At 41.7% G+C, this 15101-nt stretch overlaps 1 protein-coding gene across 1 annotated transcript in view; it reads left to right on the top strand.

The window, feature by feature from the left end:
- Nucleotides 1–15101, top strand: part of LOC311131119 (complement C3-like) — a 47090-nt gene that overhangs the window by 13520 nt on the left and 18469 nt on the right. Inside the window, exons 13-24 of the mRNA XM_084163934.1 lie at nucleotides 209–403; nucleotides 639–794; nucleotides 5609–5738; nucleotides 9725–9793; nucleotides 10191–10385; nucleotides 10546–10663; nucleotides 10782–10861; nucleotides 10943–11082; nucleotides 11348–11560; nucleotides 13419–13479; nucleotides 13817–13903; nucleotides 14478–14681. Coding sequence (XP_084020060.1) covers nucleotides 209–403; nucleotides 639–794; nucleotides 5609–5738; nucleotides 9725–9793; nucleotides 10191–10385; nucleotides 10546–10663; nucleotides 10782–10861; nucleotides 10943–11082; nucleotides 11348–11560; nucleotides 13419–13479; nucleotides 13817–13903; nucleotides 14478–14681 — 1648 coding nt within the window. The remainder of the gene's footprint in view (nucleotides 1–208; nucleotides 404–638; nucleotides 795–5608; nucleotides 5739–9724; nucleotides 9794–10190; nucleotides 10386–10545; nucleotides 10664–10781; nucleotides 10862–10942; nucleotides 11083–11347; nucleotides 11561–13418; nucleotides 13480–13816; nucleotides 13904–14477; nucleotides 14682–15101) is intronic.

Below are 15101 nucleotides of genomic sequence, written 5' to 3'. Positions count from 1 at the left end.
TATATATATATATTTTTTTTTGTTGAAAAACTTAAAAGTGCAGAGGTGCCGCTTTGAGCAAGGAACAATAACCCTGGGTCTTGATCCTTACTTAAACCTGGAACTCTCTGACTCCACCAATCACTGGCTGGCACTCTTTTCCAGTTAGAGCCAGTTTGTCGTCCCCGTAGGGATGAATACTGACAATTACCGGTCTCTGTGTTCACAGATCTTGAGCAAAGGACAGCTCATTTACTCCAAAAAGTTAGAGTGGAAGAAGGGAAATAATCTGATGTCAGAGACACTGACGGTGAACAAGGATATGATCCCCTCCTTCCGTGTCGTGGCGTATTACCACGTGGGCCAGACAGAGGTTGTGTCTGACTCTGTATGGGTCGACGTCAAGGACACGTGCATGGGATCGGTAAGAATGTTGCCTTACTGTGCAGAGCCCATCGTCTAGTGGTAACACTCTGCTCTAGTCACATCGTCCACTCTCCACTGGAGATCGGGGTTCAATTCCCGTGTCCACCCTTTCTACTGTTATACCCATTTGCCTGTCTCCCCCTCTTAAAACTGTTGCCTTACTGTGTTAGTATTTCTATGTGAGGTATTGCATTCAAGACTTCTCAAACATTACCTCCGTCTGTGTCCCACAGCTAAATGTGGAGGCTGTCAGACCCAGTGCTAGTTATGCACCTGGGGAAATAGTCACCCTGTCTATCATTGGTGATCCAGAGGCCATGGTGGGACTTGTGGCCGTGGATAAGGGGGTCTACATCCTGAATGACAAAAGCCGACTTACTCAGACTAAGGTGAAGATCTGTAGACTAAACATTCCCTACTTCTGCCACCTAATTAATATTATCATCTAAATTGTGCATAATTGTTTTTTTATTGATGTTAGTCCATACCTACAGTGAGTCCGACATTATTGACACGCGTGAAAAAGATGTGTAATAATGACTGTATAAAAGAAATACTGAGCTACAGTGGGGGAAAAAAGTATTTAGTCAACCACCAATTGTGCAAGTTCTCCCACTTAAAAAGATGAGAGAGGCCTGTAATTTTCATCATAGGTACACGTCAACTATGACAGACAAATTGAGAATTTTTTTCTCCAGAAAATCACATTGTAGGATTTTTTATGAATTTATTTTCAAATTATGGTGGAAAATAAGTATTTGGTCACCTACAAACAAGCAAGATTTCTGGCTCTCATAGACCTGTAACTTCTTCTTTAAGAGGCTCCTCTGTCCTCCACTCGTTACCTGTATTAATGGCACCTGTTTGAACTTGTTATCAGTATAAAAGACACCTGTCCACAACCTCAAACAGTCACACTCCAAACTCCACTATGGCCAAGACCAAAGAGCTGTCAAAGGACACCAGAAACAAAATTGTAGACCTGCACCAGGCTGGGAAGACTGAATCTGCAATAGGTAAGCAGCTTGGTTTGAAGAAATCAACTGTGGGAGAAATTATTAGAAATGGAAGACATACAAGACCACTGATAATCTCCCTCGATCTGGGGCTCCACGCAAGATCTCACCTCGTGGGGTCAAAATGATCACAAGAACGGTGAGCAAAAATCCCAGAACCACACGGGGGGACCTAGTGAATGACCTGCAGAGAGCTGGGACCAAAGTAACAAAGCCTACCATCAGTAACACACTACGCCGCCAGGGACTCAAATCCTGCAGTGCCAGACGTGTCCCCCTGCTTAAGCCAGTACATGTCCAGGCCCGTCTGAAGTTTGCTAGAGTGCATTTGGATGATCCAGAAGAGGATTGGGAGAATGTCATATGGTCAGATGAAACCAAAATATAACTTTTTGGTAAAAACTCAACTCGTCGTGTTTGGAGGACAAAGAATGCTGAGTTGCATCCAAAGAACACCATACCTACTGTGAAGCATGGGGGTGGAAACATCATGCTTTGGGGCTGTTTTTCTGCAAAGGGACCAGGACGACTGATCCGTGTAAAGGAAAGAATGAATGGGGCCATGTATCGTGAGATTTTGAGTGAAAACCTCCTTCCATCAGCAAGGTCATTGAAGATGAAACGTGGCTGGGTCTTTCAGCATGACAATGATCCCAAACACACCGCCCGGGCAACGAAGGAGTGGCTTCGTAAGAAGCATTTCAAGGTCCTGGAGTGGCCTAGCCAGTCTCCAGATCTCAACCCCATAGAAAATCTTTGGAGGGAGTTGAAAGTCTGTGTTGCCCAGCGACAGCCCCAAAACATCACTGCTCTAGAGGAGATCTGCATGGAGGAATGGGCCAAAATACCAGCAACAGTGTGTGAAAACCTTGTGAAGACTTACAGAAAACGTTTGACCTGTGTCATTGCCAACAAAGGGTATATAACAAAGTATTGAGAAACTTTTGTTATTGACCAAATACTTATTTTCCACCATAATTTGCAAATAAATTCATAAAAAATCCCAATCTCATTTTGTCTGTCATAGTTGACGTGTACCTATGATAAAAATTACAGGCCTCTCTCATCTTTTTAAGTGGGAGAACTTGCACAATTGGTGTCTGACTAAATACTTTTTTCCCCCACTGTATATTGCGTGTCCCAAAAAATTGGGAAATTATATTATTTTATACTAATACAATTGCTCAGAGAAAGAGATTTTGTTTAACAACTAATAAAAATAAGGTAGGGGTCAAAAGTATTGACACCCCTAAAGATTCTTATAAATAAAATAGTCAAATGTTTAGTATACATTAGTTGATTTATTATTTTATACAGTCATTATTGCTGATCTTTATCAATGGTGTCAATTATTTCAGACCCCACGGAATGTATTTCATGTGGGTATAAAAAAAGTGACGTGCTTTTTAAAATGCATTTAAAAAAAGAATTCCCATGTGGGTACAGTGCATTCAGAAAGTATTCAGACCCCTTGACTTTTTCCACATTTTTCTACGATACAGCGTTATTCTAACATGGATTAAATAGTTTTTTTCCCTCATCAATCTACACACAATACCCCATAATGACAAAGCAAAAACAGGTTTTTAGAATTTAGGGCATATTTACATATATATAAAAAAACTGAAATATCACATTTAAATAAGTATTCAGACCCTTTACTCAGTACTTTGTTGAAGCATCTTTGGCAGCGATTACAGGCTCAAGTATTGTTAGGTATGACACTGCAAGCTTGGCACACCTGTATTTGGGGAGTTTCTCCCATTCTTCTCTGCAGATCCTCTCAAGCTCTGTCAGGTTGGATGGGGAGCGTCGCTGCACAGCTATTTTCAGGTCTCTCCTTCGATCGGGTTCAAGTCCGGGCTCTGGCTGGGCCACTCAAGGACTTTCAGAGACTTGTCCCGAAGCCACTCCTGCATTGTCTTGGCTGTGTGCGTAGGGTCGTTGTCCTGTTGGAAGGTGAACCTTCGCCCCAGTCTGAAGTCCTGAGCGCTCTGGAGCAGGTTTACATCAAGGATCTCTCTGTAGTTTGCTCCGTTCATCTTTCCCTCGATCCTGTGGAACCTTATATAGACAGGTGTGTGCCTTTCCAAATCATGTTCAATCAAGTGAATTTACCACAGGTGGATATCTCAACATCTCAAGGATGATAAATGGAAACAGGATGCACCTGAGCTCCATTTCAAGTATTATAGCAAAGGGTCTGAATAGTGATGTATGTTTTTTTTTATATATACAGTGGGGAGAACAAGTATTTGATACACTACCGATTTTGCAGGTTTTCCTACTTACAAAGCATGTAGAGGTCTGTAATTTTTATCATAGGTACACTTCAACTGTGAGAGAAAATCCAGAAAATCACATTGTATGATTTTTAAGTAATGAATTTGCATTTTATTGCATGACATAAGTATTTGATCACCTACCAATCAGTAAGAATTCCGGCTCTCACAGACCTGTTCGTTTTTCTTTAAGAAGCCCTCCTGTTCTCCACTCATTACCTGTATTAACTGCACCTGTTTGAACTCGTTACCTGTATAAAAGACACCTGTCCACACACTCAATCAAACAGACTCCAACCTCTCCACAATGGCCAAGACCAGAGAGCTGTGTAAGGACATCAGGGATACAATTGTAGACCTGCAAAAGGCTGGGATGAGCTCCAGGACAATAGGCAAGCAGCTTGGTGAGAAGGCAACAACTGTTGGCGCAATTATTAGAAAATGGAAGAAGTTAAAGATGACGGTCAATCACCCTCGGTCTGGGGCTCCATGCAAGATCTCACCTTGTGGGGCATCAATGATCATGAGGAAGGTGAGGGATCAGCCCAGAACTACACGGCAGGACCTGGTCAATGACCTGAAGAGAGCTGGGACCACAGTCTCAAAGAAAACCATTAGTAACACACTACGCCGTCATGGATTAAAATCCTGCAGCGCACGCAAGGTCCCCCTGCTCAAGCCAGCGCATGTCCAGGCCCATCTGAAGTTTGCCAATGACCATCTTGATGATCCAGAGGAGGAATGGGAGAAGGTCATGTGGTCTGATGAGACAAATATAGAGCTTTTTGGTCTAAACTCCACTCGCCGTGTTTGGATGAAGAAGAAGGATGAGTACAACCCCAAGAACACCATCCCAACCATGAAGCATGGAGGTGGAAACATCATTCTTTGGGGATGCTTTTCTGCAAAGGGGACAGGACGACTGCACCGTATTGAGGGGAGGATGGATGGGGCCATGTATCATGAGATCTTGGCCAACAACCTCCTTCCCTCAGTAAGAGCATTGAAGATGGGTCGTGGCTGGGTCTTCCAGCATGACAACGACCTGAAACACACAGCCAGGGCAACTAAGGAGTGGCTCCATAAGAAGCATCTCAAGGTCCTGGAGTGGCCTAGCCAGTCTCCAGACCTGAACCCAATAGAAAATATTTGGAGGGAGCTGACAGTCCGTATTGCCCAGCGACAGCCCCGAAACCTGAAGGATCTGGAGAAGGTCTGTATGGAGGAGTGGGCCAAAATCCCTGCTGCAGTGTGTGCAAACCTGTAACGTAACAAAATGTGGAAAAAGGGAAGGGGTCTGAAAACTTTCCAAATGCACTGTATTTAACAAAATTGTACTTGGGAAACTGGTTGGCTTGATAAATCAAATTAATGTATGATGAAATTCAGCTTGGAGAATCTTTCAAATAAAAACAATATGCTAAATGGGTTTTTGATAGATGCAACATTTCCGTTCGTACTATGTCCTCTTAGACTTAAATACATTTGGACAAAACAGAAGATAGCACCCTCCTTGCCCACCAACACTTGCGAATGTTTTGGGACTTAGCTGATTTGTGTGTATGTGTGTTTTTGGTTTTACTATCCTTGTGCGGACCAGAAGTCCTCACAAGGATAGTAAAATAGGAAAGTGGGGACATTTCGCAGGTCCCCACACGGAAAAGGTTATTTTAGGCTTAGGGGTTAGGGTTAGAATTAGGGTTAGAGGTTTAGGTTTAGCGTTAAGGTTAGGGTTAGGGTTGGGTTAGTGATTAGGGAAAATAGGATTTTGAATGGGAATCAATTGTTTTGTCCATACAAGGATAGTAAAATGTGTGTGTGTGTGTGTGTGTGTGTGTGTGTGTGTGTGTGTGTGTGTGTGTGTGTGTGTACATGGCATGGGTATGTACATGAATCCATCCTTAGATCTGGGACATAATAGAGAAACATGACACAGGCTGCACTGCAGGGAGTGGAAAGGACAGTATGGGGGTTTTCTACGATGCTGGGCTGGTGTTTGCATCCAACACTGCAGGGGGCACCCCTCAGAGGACAGGTATGTGAAGCATAAGGCCTCTACATAAAAGCTGCAATACACATTCAGGCCTGCCTGGTCTTGTGTGGCCAGCCTTCCAAAATCCTTTCTCGTTCACTTGACTATTGGAAGTCAGGCGAACTTCACATTTGGATTTCTAGTTTGAATGGGAACGGTCGGAGTCAATTGCATTCAGCGCTCGGATTTTATTGCCTTAGTAGGCGCACAATTGGCCCAGCGTCGTCCAGGGTAGGGGAGGGAATGGCCGGCAGGGATGTAGCTCAGTTGATAGAGCATGGCGTTTGCAACGCCAGGGTTGTGGGTTCGATTCCCACGGGGGGCCAGTATAAAAAGATATTTATTCACTAACTGTAAGTCGCTCTGGATAAGAGCGTCTGCTAAATGACTAAAATGTAAATGTAGAGGCATTTCCTTGTATTTCGCTTTTTTCCTTGTTTTGTCCGTGTCTCTGTTATGGTAGCCTATGCAGCATTTGTTTTGTATCTTATGCATTCTAGCTTGTTGCAAGTCAGAGGTATTTTTTAAAACTCAATGTCTCTTTGGAACTGCACCTATTCAAAATACTTTATTGGTTTGATAGAAGCAATGCGTCACTACCAACTGAGCACAAACTGGTTGAATCAATGTTGTTTCAACATCATTTGTCAACATATTGTAATGTTGAATCTATGTGGAAAATACATTGGATTTGAAAAAAGTAATCAACGTAAACTGTTGTTTTGAGGGTGAAATTTCAACCACAGGATTATGTCATCATGGTGACCAAATTTCAACATAGACAAACCTTTGAATTTGTACCTTTAAAACAACGTCAGATCTTCAACGTTATATCCAGTATCAGAAAAAAAAACTATAGGCTGGGCAGCACCTCCAACTGGAGACTTGATCTATCAACAGCTACCCTTTGGTCTCCCATCTAGGGTTTTAACCAAGCCCTGCTTAGCTATGATATGTGTCACTTACTATTACTATGTATTTTATTTTTATATAACTAGGCAAGTCAGTTAAGAACAAATTCTTATTTACAATGACGGCCTACCCCGGCAAAACCCTCCCCTAACCCGGACGACGCTGGGCCAATTGTGCGCCGCTAGCACATTAGACCGCTCCGCCACTCGGGAGCCCAATTATTACTAATGTGCTATCATGAGAATGATTGTTGTAAGAGCTCCACTTAAAAACGAAATAGATTCACTTTTGCTATCGAAGTCATTCCAATGGGTAGTTTTAACAGAGCAAATGAAATGTGACCATACTTTATCACTCATATACAGTGCATTTGGAAAGTATTCCGACTTTTTCCACATTTTGTTACGTTACAGCCTTATTCTAAAATTGACACACACAATACCCCATAATGACAAAGTGAAAACATGTGTTTAGAAATGTTTGCAAATTAATAAAAAATAAAATACAGAAATACCTTATTTACATAAGTATTCAGACTATTTGCTATGAGACCCGAAATGTATCTCAGGTGCATCCTGTTTCCATTGATCATCCTTGAGATGTTTCTACAACTTGATTGGAATCCACCTGTGGTAAATGTAATTGATTGAACATGATTTGGAAAGGCACACACCTGTCTATATAAGGTCCCACAGTTCACAGTGCATGTCAGAGCAAAAACCAAGCCATTAGGTCGAAGGAATTAACAAAATGTGGAAAAAGTCAAGGGGTCTGAATACTTTCTGAATGCACTGTATCATGAATTTGCAAAGTCATCAACAGCTATTGTTTCAATTCAACACAGGATTTAACAACAATTATAAACTGGGTCGTTCGAGCCCTGAATGCTGATTGACTGACAGCCATGGTATATCAGACCGTATACCACGAGTATGACAAAACATGTATTTTTACTGCTCTAATTATGTTGGTAACCAGTTTATAATAGCAATAAGGCACCTCGGGGGTTTGTGGTATATGGCCAATATACCATGGCTAAGGGCTGTATCCAAGCACTCCGCGTTGCGTCGTGCTTAAGAACAGCCCTTAGCCTTGGATATTGGCTATATACCACACCCCCTCAGGCCTTATTGCTTAAATAGACAATACATATTGTAGGACTAGGGTTTCAAGCTCTGGTTGATTTCAAAATTAATTATATTTATTGATATTGAATTATGTTTGGTGGCCAACGCTGTATCTTCTGCTTGGTAGTTCCATCTTTGCCACTGACTTAGTCTGTCTTTAATTCCAGTTTGTCTACAAATTAATAATATATATATTGGATTCACGCCTCCTTCTCAACCAAAAATCAAAGATGAAGAATAGGACTAAATCAAATCAAACTTTATTTAAAGTGCAAATGAAGTTTGATTTGATTTAGTCCTATTCTTTCATTTAGATTTTTGTTTGGGATGGAGACGGTAAATTGTCTAAAGATAAGGCTATTTTACAAACTAATGTAACATTCAACCTTAAAATGAGTAACACATCCTTGGCCACATATTGAGGTTACTGTAACTATAAATGTCTTCTTATGTAATCATATAAAGCATGCATGTTCAAGATAGCATGCATAGGTCGTCGCAGCTCTGTGGAGATCTTCACATTGCTGTAATAATCTGCGCAGAATCTCAAACAGCAATAATCATTTGGACCATGTACTTTTAACCTTTATTTAACTAGGCAAGTCAGTTAAGAACAAATTCTTATTTTCAATGACGGCCTACCCCGGCCAAACCCAGATGACACTGGGCCAATTATGCACCGCCCTATGGGACTCCCAATCACGGCCAAATTGTGATACAGTCTGGAATCGAACCAGGGTCTGTAGTGACGCCTCTAGCACTAAAATGCAGTGCCTTAGACTGCTGCGCCACTCGGGAGCCCTAGTAATCTCAACTGCAATCCAGGTGATTTGGTTCAGCTATTAGATGAAGCACAGTGATAACGCATTAATCTGTTGTATAAATAAACAAAATATCTGACATTGTATTCCCATTTGAACTTTGCTGTGTTTTTAAATGGTTGAAAGCGCAGTGATAGACATTTGGGTGACAACTAAACCAAAAATCGGACATTGTTTTTCCATTGGAATTTGCTTTTAGATGTTTGAAAGCATAGTGATAACACATTAGAAATTCAATAACTGTCGGCAGTTTTTTTGAGTGGGTGAATATAGGTTGTAATCTCATTGATCAATGCTAGCAATTTCCTTCACACTGCACGCAGAGACATAAAAATGGTATCCTTGAGTTAATCTGAACATTGACAAATTGACAATCTCTTTAACCTGATCTGAATGTGTGCAAAATATGTGTTGGCCGAAAATTGGATGTTGTGTGTCTCCCAAAACCACAGGCAGTCAGCTTAATTCTACTTCTGACCTCATAAGGGTTGATACCTTGGTTGGCCACGCAGAGTTGTTAGCATTTCTAGACATTTTGTAAAAGTCTTACAACATAGTGTCACGGTTTCGGCCGAGGCTGCTCCTCCTGTGCAGTAAAGTCGGTTTGACTTAGCTTCTGTGTCCTGCGTGTGACTCCTCCACCACATTCACATCAGCCGGTTCTGACACATAGCAAAAAGATACCAAGGACTACTAAGCGTTTGTTTTCGGACACACACAACACCTGCTCACTCATTCGTACACTGATACATCACTCTCTTTCCCTTCGTTGAGCCCTCCCTTTACTTTGTTTCATGCTTTTGTTTAGTCTGGCTTTGTTTTGTTTTGATTACTGTATTTTTTTTTCATTTCTACAATTGTAAAGCGACTTTGGTTCTTTGCAAAGCGCTATATAATGCTATGTATTATTATTATAATTGTTATTATTACTTAAGTTAAAAAATACACTATTGGCAGATTACAATATCACATTTCAGCAGGTTATCAGCTGATGTATCATATATCACTTCACCATTGTATCTGAGTTTGGTTGATGTAGGCCTAATACATTTGTCCTTAATATTGTCTTGCCAAGTTTTCCAGGTATGTTTTGTGCATTGAAATCAGTCTTGTTCTTCGTGTGCTTTAGTCTCCGGCTGCCCTGTCAACTCAAGGAGACGACGAGCAGTGACTATAAATGATGTCGTAACCACACTGGGTAGGACAAGAGTTTCTCTGCTTTCGATGCCTGATCATAAAACTGGATGTTTTTGTTTTAACTATGTACTGTATGTATCTATGTACGCATGTACATATGTATTTATTAGTAGAACTTAGTACTACTTTCTTACCAAATAGACATATGTTGCAAGGATGTCAAATAGTGTTTTATTGTTTATGTTTTCAACCTCTGGGAATGAGAACCAATTGTGAACTAGGAAGACCGCTGTCCAGATTGGCCACTAAACAAACTTCAAATGATGTTCAGATGTTCGTATTTTTATTCATTGAATTGTGTTCATTTAAAATTCCTTTAACTCTCAGCAATGGGTTTCCCCAAAGCTTTTGCAGATCACTCTGCCATCCCACTGACAATGCACTTCTCTCTGTCCTAGCGAGCCAGTACACAGGCATGGAGAGACAGTGCTGCATGGACGGTATAAGGAAGAACATTCTAGATTACACTTGCGAGCGGCGTGCCCAATACATCAGCGATGGAACAGAGTGTGTGGAAGCCTTCCTGAAATGTTGTAGAGAAATGGCCACCAAACGCGAAGAGACCAGGACTGACCAGCTCATATTAGCCCGCAGTAAGTAAAACAACTGTAGTGGACTGGAACACTATGGAAATCCAGTGTGATAAACAAAACCAGTGTGAATGTATAAAATATTCTGGTATTCCCTTCTATGTAAAAGAGAAATACATTCACAGTGATGTGAACTGTCTGACTTTTTGTCACTCTTGGTAAGGTGAGGATAAGGATGACGATTTTGAAAGTTTTTACAACATCATTTCCCGTTCCTTCTTCCCTGAGAGTTGGCTATGGAATGAGGAGAGTCTGCCACAGTGTCCTAACAAAAAGCAGTGGTAAGATCAGTATTTAGTGAGATCGTTCAATGCACTACAGTAAAATGCCTTCTTATGCATATCCCTTTTCCCTTGTAAAGAAAATCCTACCTATTTTCTTTCTCTTTTTACCATTTAGTGCTAAACAGAAAGAAATAGAATTACCGGGTTCCATCACCACCTGGCAGATCACTGCCATTGGCCTGTCCAAAACACATGGTACTGTCACTTATTTGTGCCCCTCTTTCTATGTTGATGCCTACTCTTTCTACATCTTATGGCAACTCTCTTGCTCAATAGGAATCTGTGTGTCTGAACCCTTTCCGCTGATTGTTTGGAAGAAGTTCTTCCTTGATCTGAAGCTGCCCTACTCTGCCGTACGCAATGAGCAGCTGGAAATCAAAGCCATTCTTCACAACTACAGGGAGGACACTATAACGGTAAACTTATTGTAATTTAAAAGCAGGCACGCAACCCAGACCGTCTTGAGTTGAACCTGCAGATGCAGGTATACAGAGTAAATGGCTAGATTGCCCAAATATTTCATTCTAAAATCAGTATGACCCCTTCTGTGCCTGATTATTATTATTATTATTATTATTATTATTATTATTATTATTATTATTATTATTATACCATTCAGTGTGGTATTTATCAGATTAGATGCACGGTGATGTGACTACACCCTCTCCACCTTAATGGCAGGTCCGTGTAGAACTGAGGGAGACATCAGACGTGTGCAGCTCTGCCAGCAAGAAAGGGAAGTATATTGTTACTGTTATGGTGGACGCCAGGTCCACACGAAGTGTCCCCTTTGTCATCATCCCCATGAAGCTGGGCCTCCATACCATCGAGGTGAAGGCCTCCGTCCGAGGTTGGGGTGGTCAAGACGGTGTTAAGAAGGAGCTACGTGTGGTGGTAAGGCAAACCATCGCTTCTTGACAGATGAATCTAGTATCTACCCTGAGGATGATATGGAATTTATATATGAACATGTGTCGATCAGTGTGAATCTGATTGATTGAGTCTGAAATCCCAGTCCTTGAAAAATAAGGGCAGCCATCTTACCGTTATGCTAATAGGTAAAACCTGGAGAAGAGTAGAAGGCGCTCAACCAATTTGAGATGAGGTGCCACATAAAAAAATAATAATCCAATTGTAACCAATAAGTGGGGTTCTCTGGGCCAACATAGGGAAGAGGCCCTTGCCCTTCACAGAAACATCCTGTAGTCAATGTAGCCGTTTTCAAATGATAAAGTTATTGAAACAAGGTTTTGACTCATTAAGAATGTGACCTTTCCCAACCTATCCGAGGTGCAGGTTGGCAATATTTGGTGCCATCCATGTAACCTTCAGTCGAACTACACTGTAAGAGGGCGTCAAACTTAAAATAATTAGTGTTGCAGGAAAAGAGGAAGGTGGACTGGTATCAGTTCTTAAATCAAGATGTTCTGGTACCTTGAAGTTACCTGTCTTTATGATAAGATGGCAGAGTAGAAAGCTCCCAATATCAAACACAATGGGTCTGCCTGTCCAGGCCCTTGTGGATCTTCAGTTACGTGTAGAAGAGGGGGATGTTGGACATACAGGAATACTCTCATTTTCTCCTCAGTGATTTAACGCTTCCACCAATGTCTCCTTTGACCCCTTTTTCGTGATATCCAATTGGTAGTTACGATCTTGTCTCATCGCTGCAACTCCCAACGGGCTCGGGAGAGGCGAAGGTCGAGTCATGCGTCCTCTGAAACATGAACCGCCAAGCCGTGCTGCATCATAACACACTGCTCGCTTAACCCGGAAGCCAGCCGCACCAATCAACTCACAACCGATGTCAGCTTGCAGGCGCCTGGCCCACCACAAGGAGACGCTAGAGCGCGATGAGCCAAGGAAAGCCCTCCGGACAAACCCTCCCCTAACCTGGACGGCACTGGGCCAATTGTGTGCTGCCCTATGGAGTCCCCGGCTGGCTGTGACACAGCCTGGGATCGAACCCCAGACTGTAGTGGCGCGTCAGCACTGCCAGTATCCATAATCACTGTCGCCCACCCTGGTCCACTTGATGAAAATATTGAGGGTAGGATCAGACTGTAGTTTTTTCAGGGACTCCTATTGGCTCAGATTTTTTGTTTTTGTTTTGTTTATTCTGCTCACACCAGACTTTTACCTCGTCTTCCACAAGGTATTAATGGGTTTGAACTGCATCTCTTCAAGACAGGTGGATTGGGTAACACTTGTGAGGGGAAAAAACACATACTCTGGTAGTGCTGAACATTTTCTGGTCAATAGAAATGTTAAAGTCAATAATAGGTGTTTTGTAACAAAATATGAATATTGATTAAGAAGGGAGATTTCAGCTGGTGCAAGGTGCTTTTCGAAGAGGTTGACTATTTGGCTCGTCTGGCGTTGTACTGGTGCGTCAAAACCTGTCAGCAAATACAGTAAGCTCTTCTTTAATGTAAAATATACCCAATGGGACTCCTTGTACTAACATCTGATGGTCCATGAGACCATTGTCCTCATTTTTGATACCAAAGTAATGTGGCAGTTCTTGAACCATGAATCTTTGGTAACTGGAAAGCCCAGCTATTTTACTATGATTCCAGACTATTCCCATAAGACGTAGGCCTATTTGTTGTTCAAGTAAATACTTTATCGCCCCTATTTGGATAACCTAGGCCACCAGGTGAATTGTTGTAATTCAAGCAAAAAACATGTATGTTGAGATGATAAATAAGCATAAGAGCAAATTACAGTGTTTTCATTCTAACAATGACAGGCCGAAGGGGTGCTGACAAGGCTTCTGGTGAAGAATGTGGAACTGGATCCCGCAAGACATGGTAAGTGTATGGTAGCATATACAGATGTAGATCATCTATAGTTCCAGTGACAATGTTGCCATTCGTTGCACTGATGAGTATCATGATGGTTGATAATAAACAATTTCCTCTCTTAATATGCAAGTCAAATTGTATGGCTCTACCTGTAGGTGAGACTGAATGGAAAAACTCGTAACAACTGTTTACATTGTTTGCTCTCTCTCTCTCTCTCTCTCTCTCTCTCTCTCTCTCTCTCTCTCTCTCTCTCTCTCTCTCTCACTCTCACTCTCACGCTCTCTCTCTCTCTCTCTCTCTGTCTCTCTCTCTGTCTTTGTCTCTGTCTCTCTCCGGTTAAAAGGGGGGACTGATACTGTGCGTGTTAGGAGTGGTGCACTGACTAACCAGGTTCCAAATACACCTGCCAGAACACACATAAGTGTGACAGGTGAGACAGCATGATCTGACACACACATGGACCATTTAGAAATGTACTGTGAATACATGTTAACAACATTACTTGAATAAGCTAGAGTTGCCCTAGGCTCACTAGTCTCGTCTGGATTCACAAAGCTAGATGACCACAGAGTGGCAAATGTATCTGCCATGGCTATTAAGATCATCAGTAGGTCTATAGAATAAAACATTTTGTGGAGCTTCGGAAGCTTACACTCTTAGAAAATGGGTTCTTCAGCCTCTGGGGAAAGGGTTCTAACCTGTAACCAAAAGGGTTATTCTATGAGGACAGCCGAAGAACCCTTTTAGGTTCTAGATAGCACCTTTTTTCTAAGAGTGTAGTGTAGGGATAAGTCGAGATCCGTAATAATGCTGTTGTAGTGTAGGTCTATTGCTCATTTTCTGCTATGAAAATATCTTTGTCATGTTGTCACTGACCATTGAGTAAGTCATATTCCAGTTATTATTATGTTTAATTGTCTGTATTTATAATGTTTTAATGTCTGCATTTGTTATATTTTACTGTCTGCAGATATTATTATGTTTTACTATCTGCATCTTTTTAGGTGAGCAGTTGGCCCAGACGATAGAGGCTGCCATCAGTGGTTCACCCCTGGGCGACCTCCTTCGCCAACCAGGTGGCTGTGGGGAGCAGAACATGATAGGCATGACTTTACCTCTCATCGCCACACATTACCTGGACAAGACCAAACAGTGGGATAAGGTGGGATTAGAACGCAGAAAGGAAGCAGTCAACTACATTGAAAAAGGTGAGAAAGTTATGAATGGAGTATTTAGCATTGATAACATTGATTGGAGTATTTGCATTATAGTTATGCTATTGGCCTAATGTTACAGTGAAGTTTTAGCAATTCATGTTTTTGTTTATCACATTTGATTTGGTTAACAACAACACAAAAAGCAATAGTTAGATTTTGGAAGTTTTTTTATTTTTATGCTTGAACAGATCAGGGGTGGGTTTCCTAGACTTTGTAGCGAACTTGGTACTTTATCTCTCGACAATCAGTGATGTAGGTGTAAATTAAAATAGGTGGGTAAATGCCCACTTTGGGGTGAGTAACGCGCCCTATATTTTCAATGCATTTTTCCGCGATTCGTGGGTAAACGCCCACTCAAAATAAGTGTGTTTACTTCCACTACACTACTGTTGACAACCCAGGCTGTACGCT

Source organism: Coregonus lavaretus (genome assembly GCF_964263955.1).
Source record: "Coregonus lavaretus genome assembly, chromosome: 6".
Taxonomy (NCBI): Eukaryota; Metazoa; Chordata; class Actinopteri; order Salmoniformes; family Salmonidae; genus Coregonus; species Coregonus lavaretus.
Note: the sequence above shows the minus strand (reverse complement) of the source record. Positions and strands in the feature narration are given on the sequence as shown.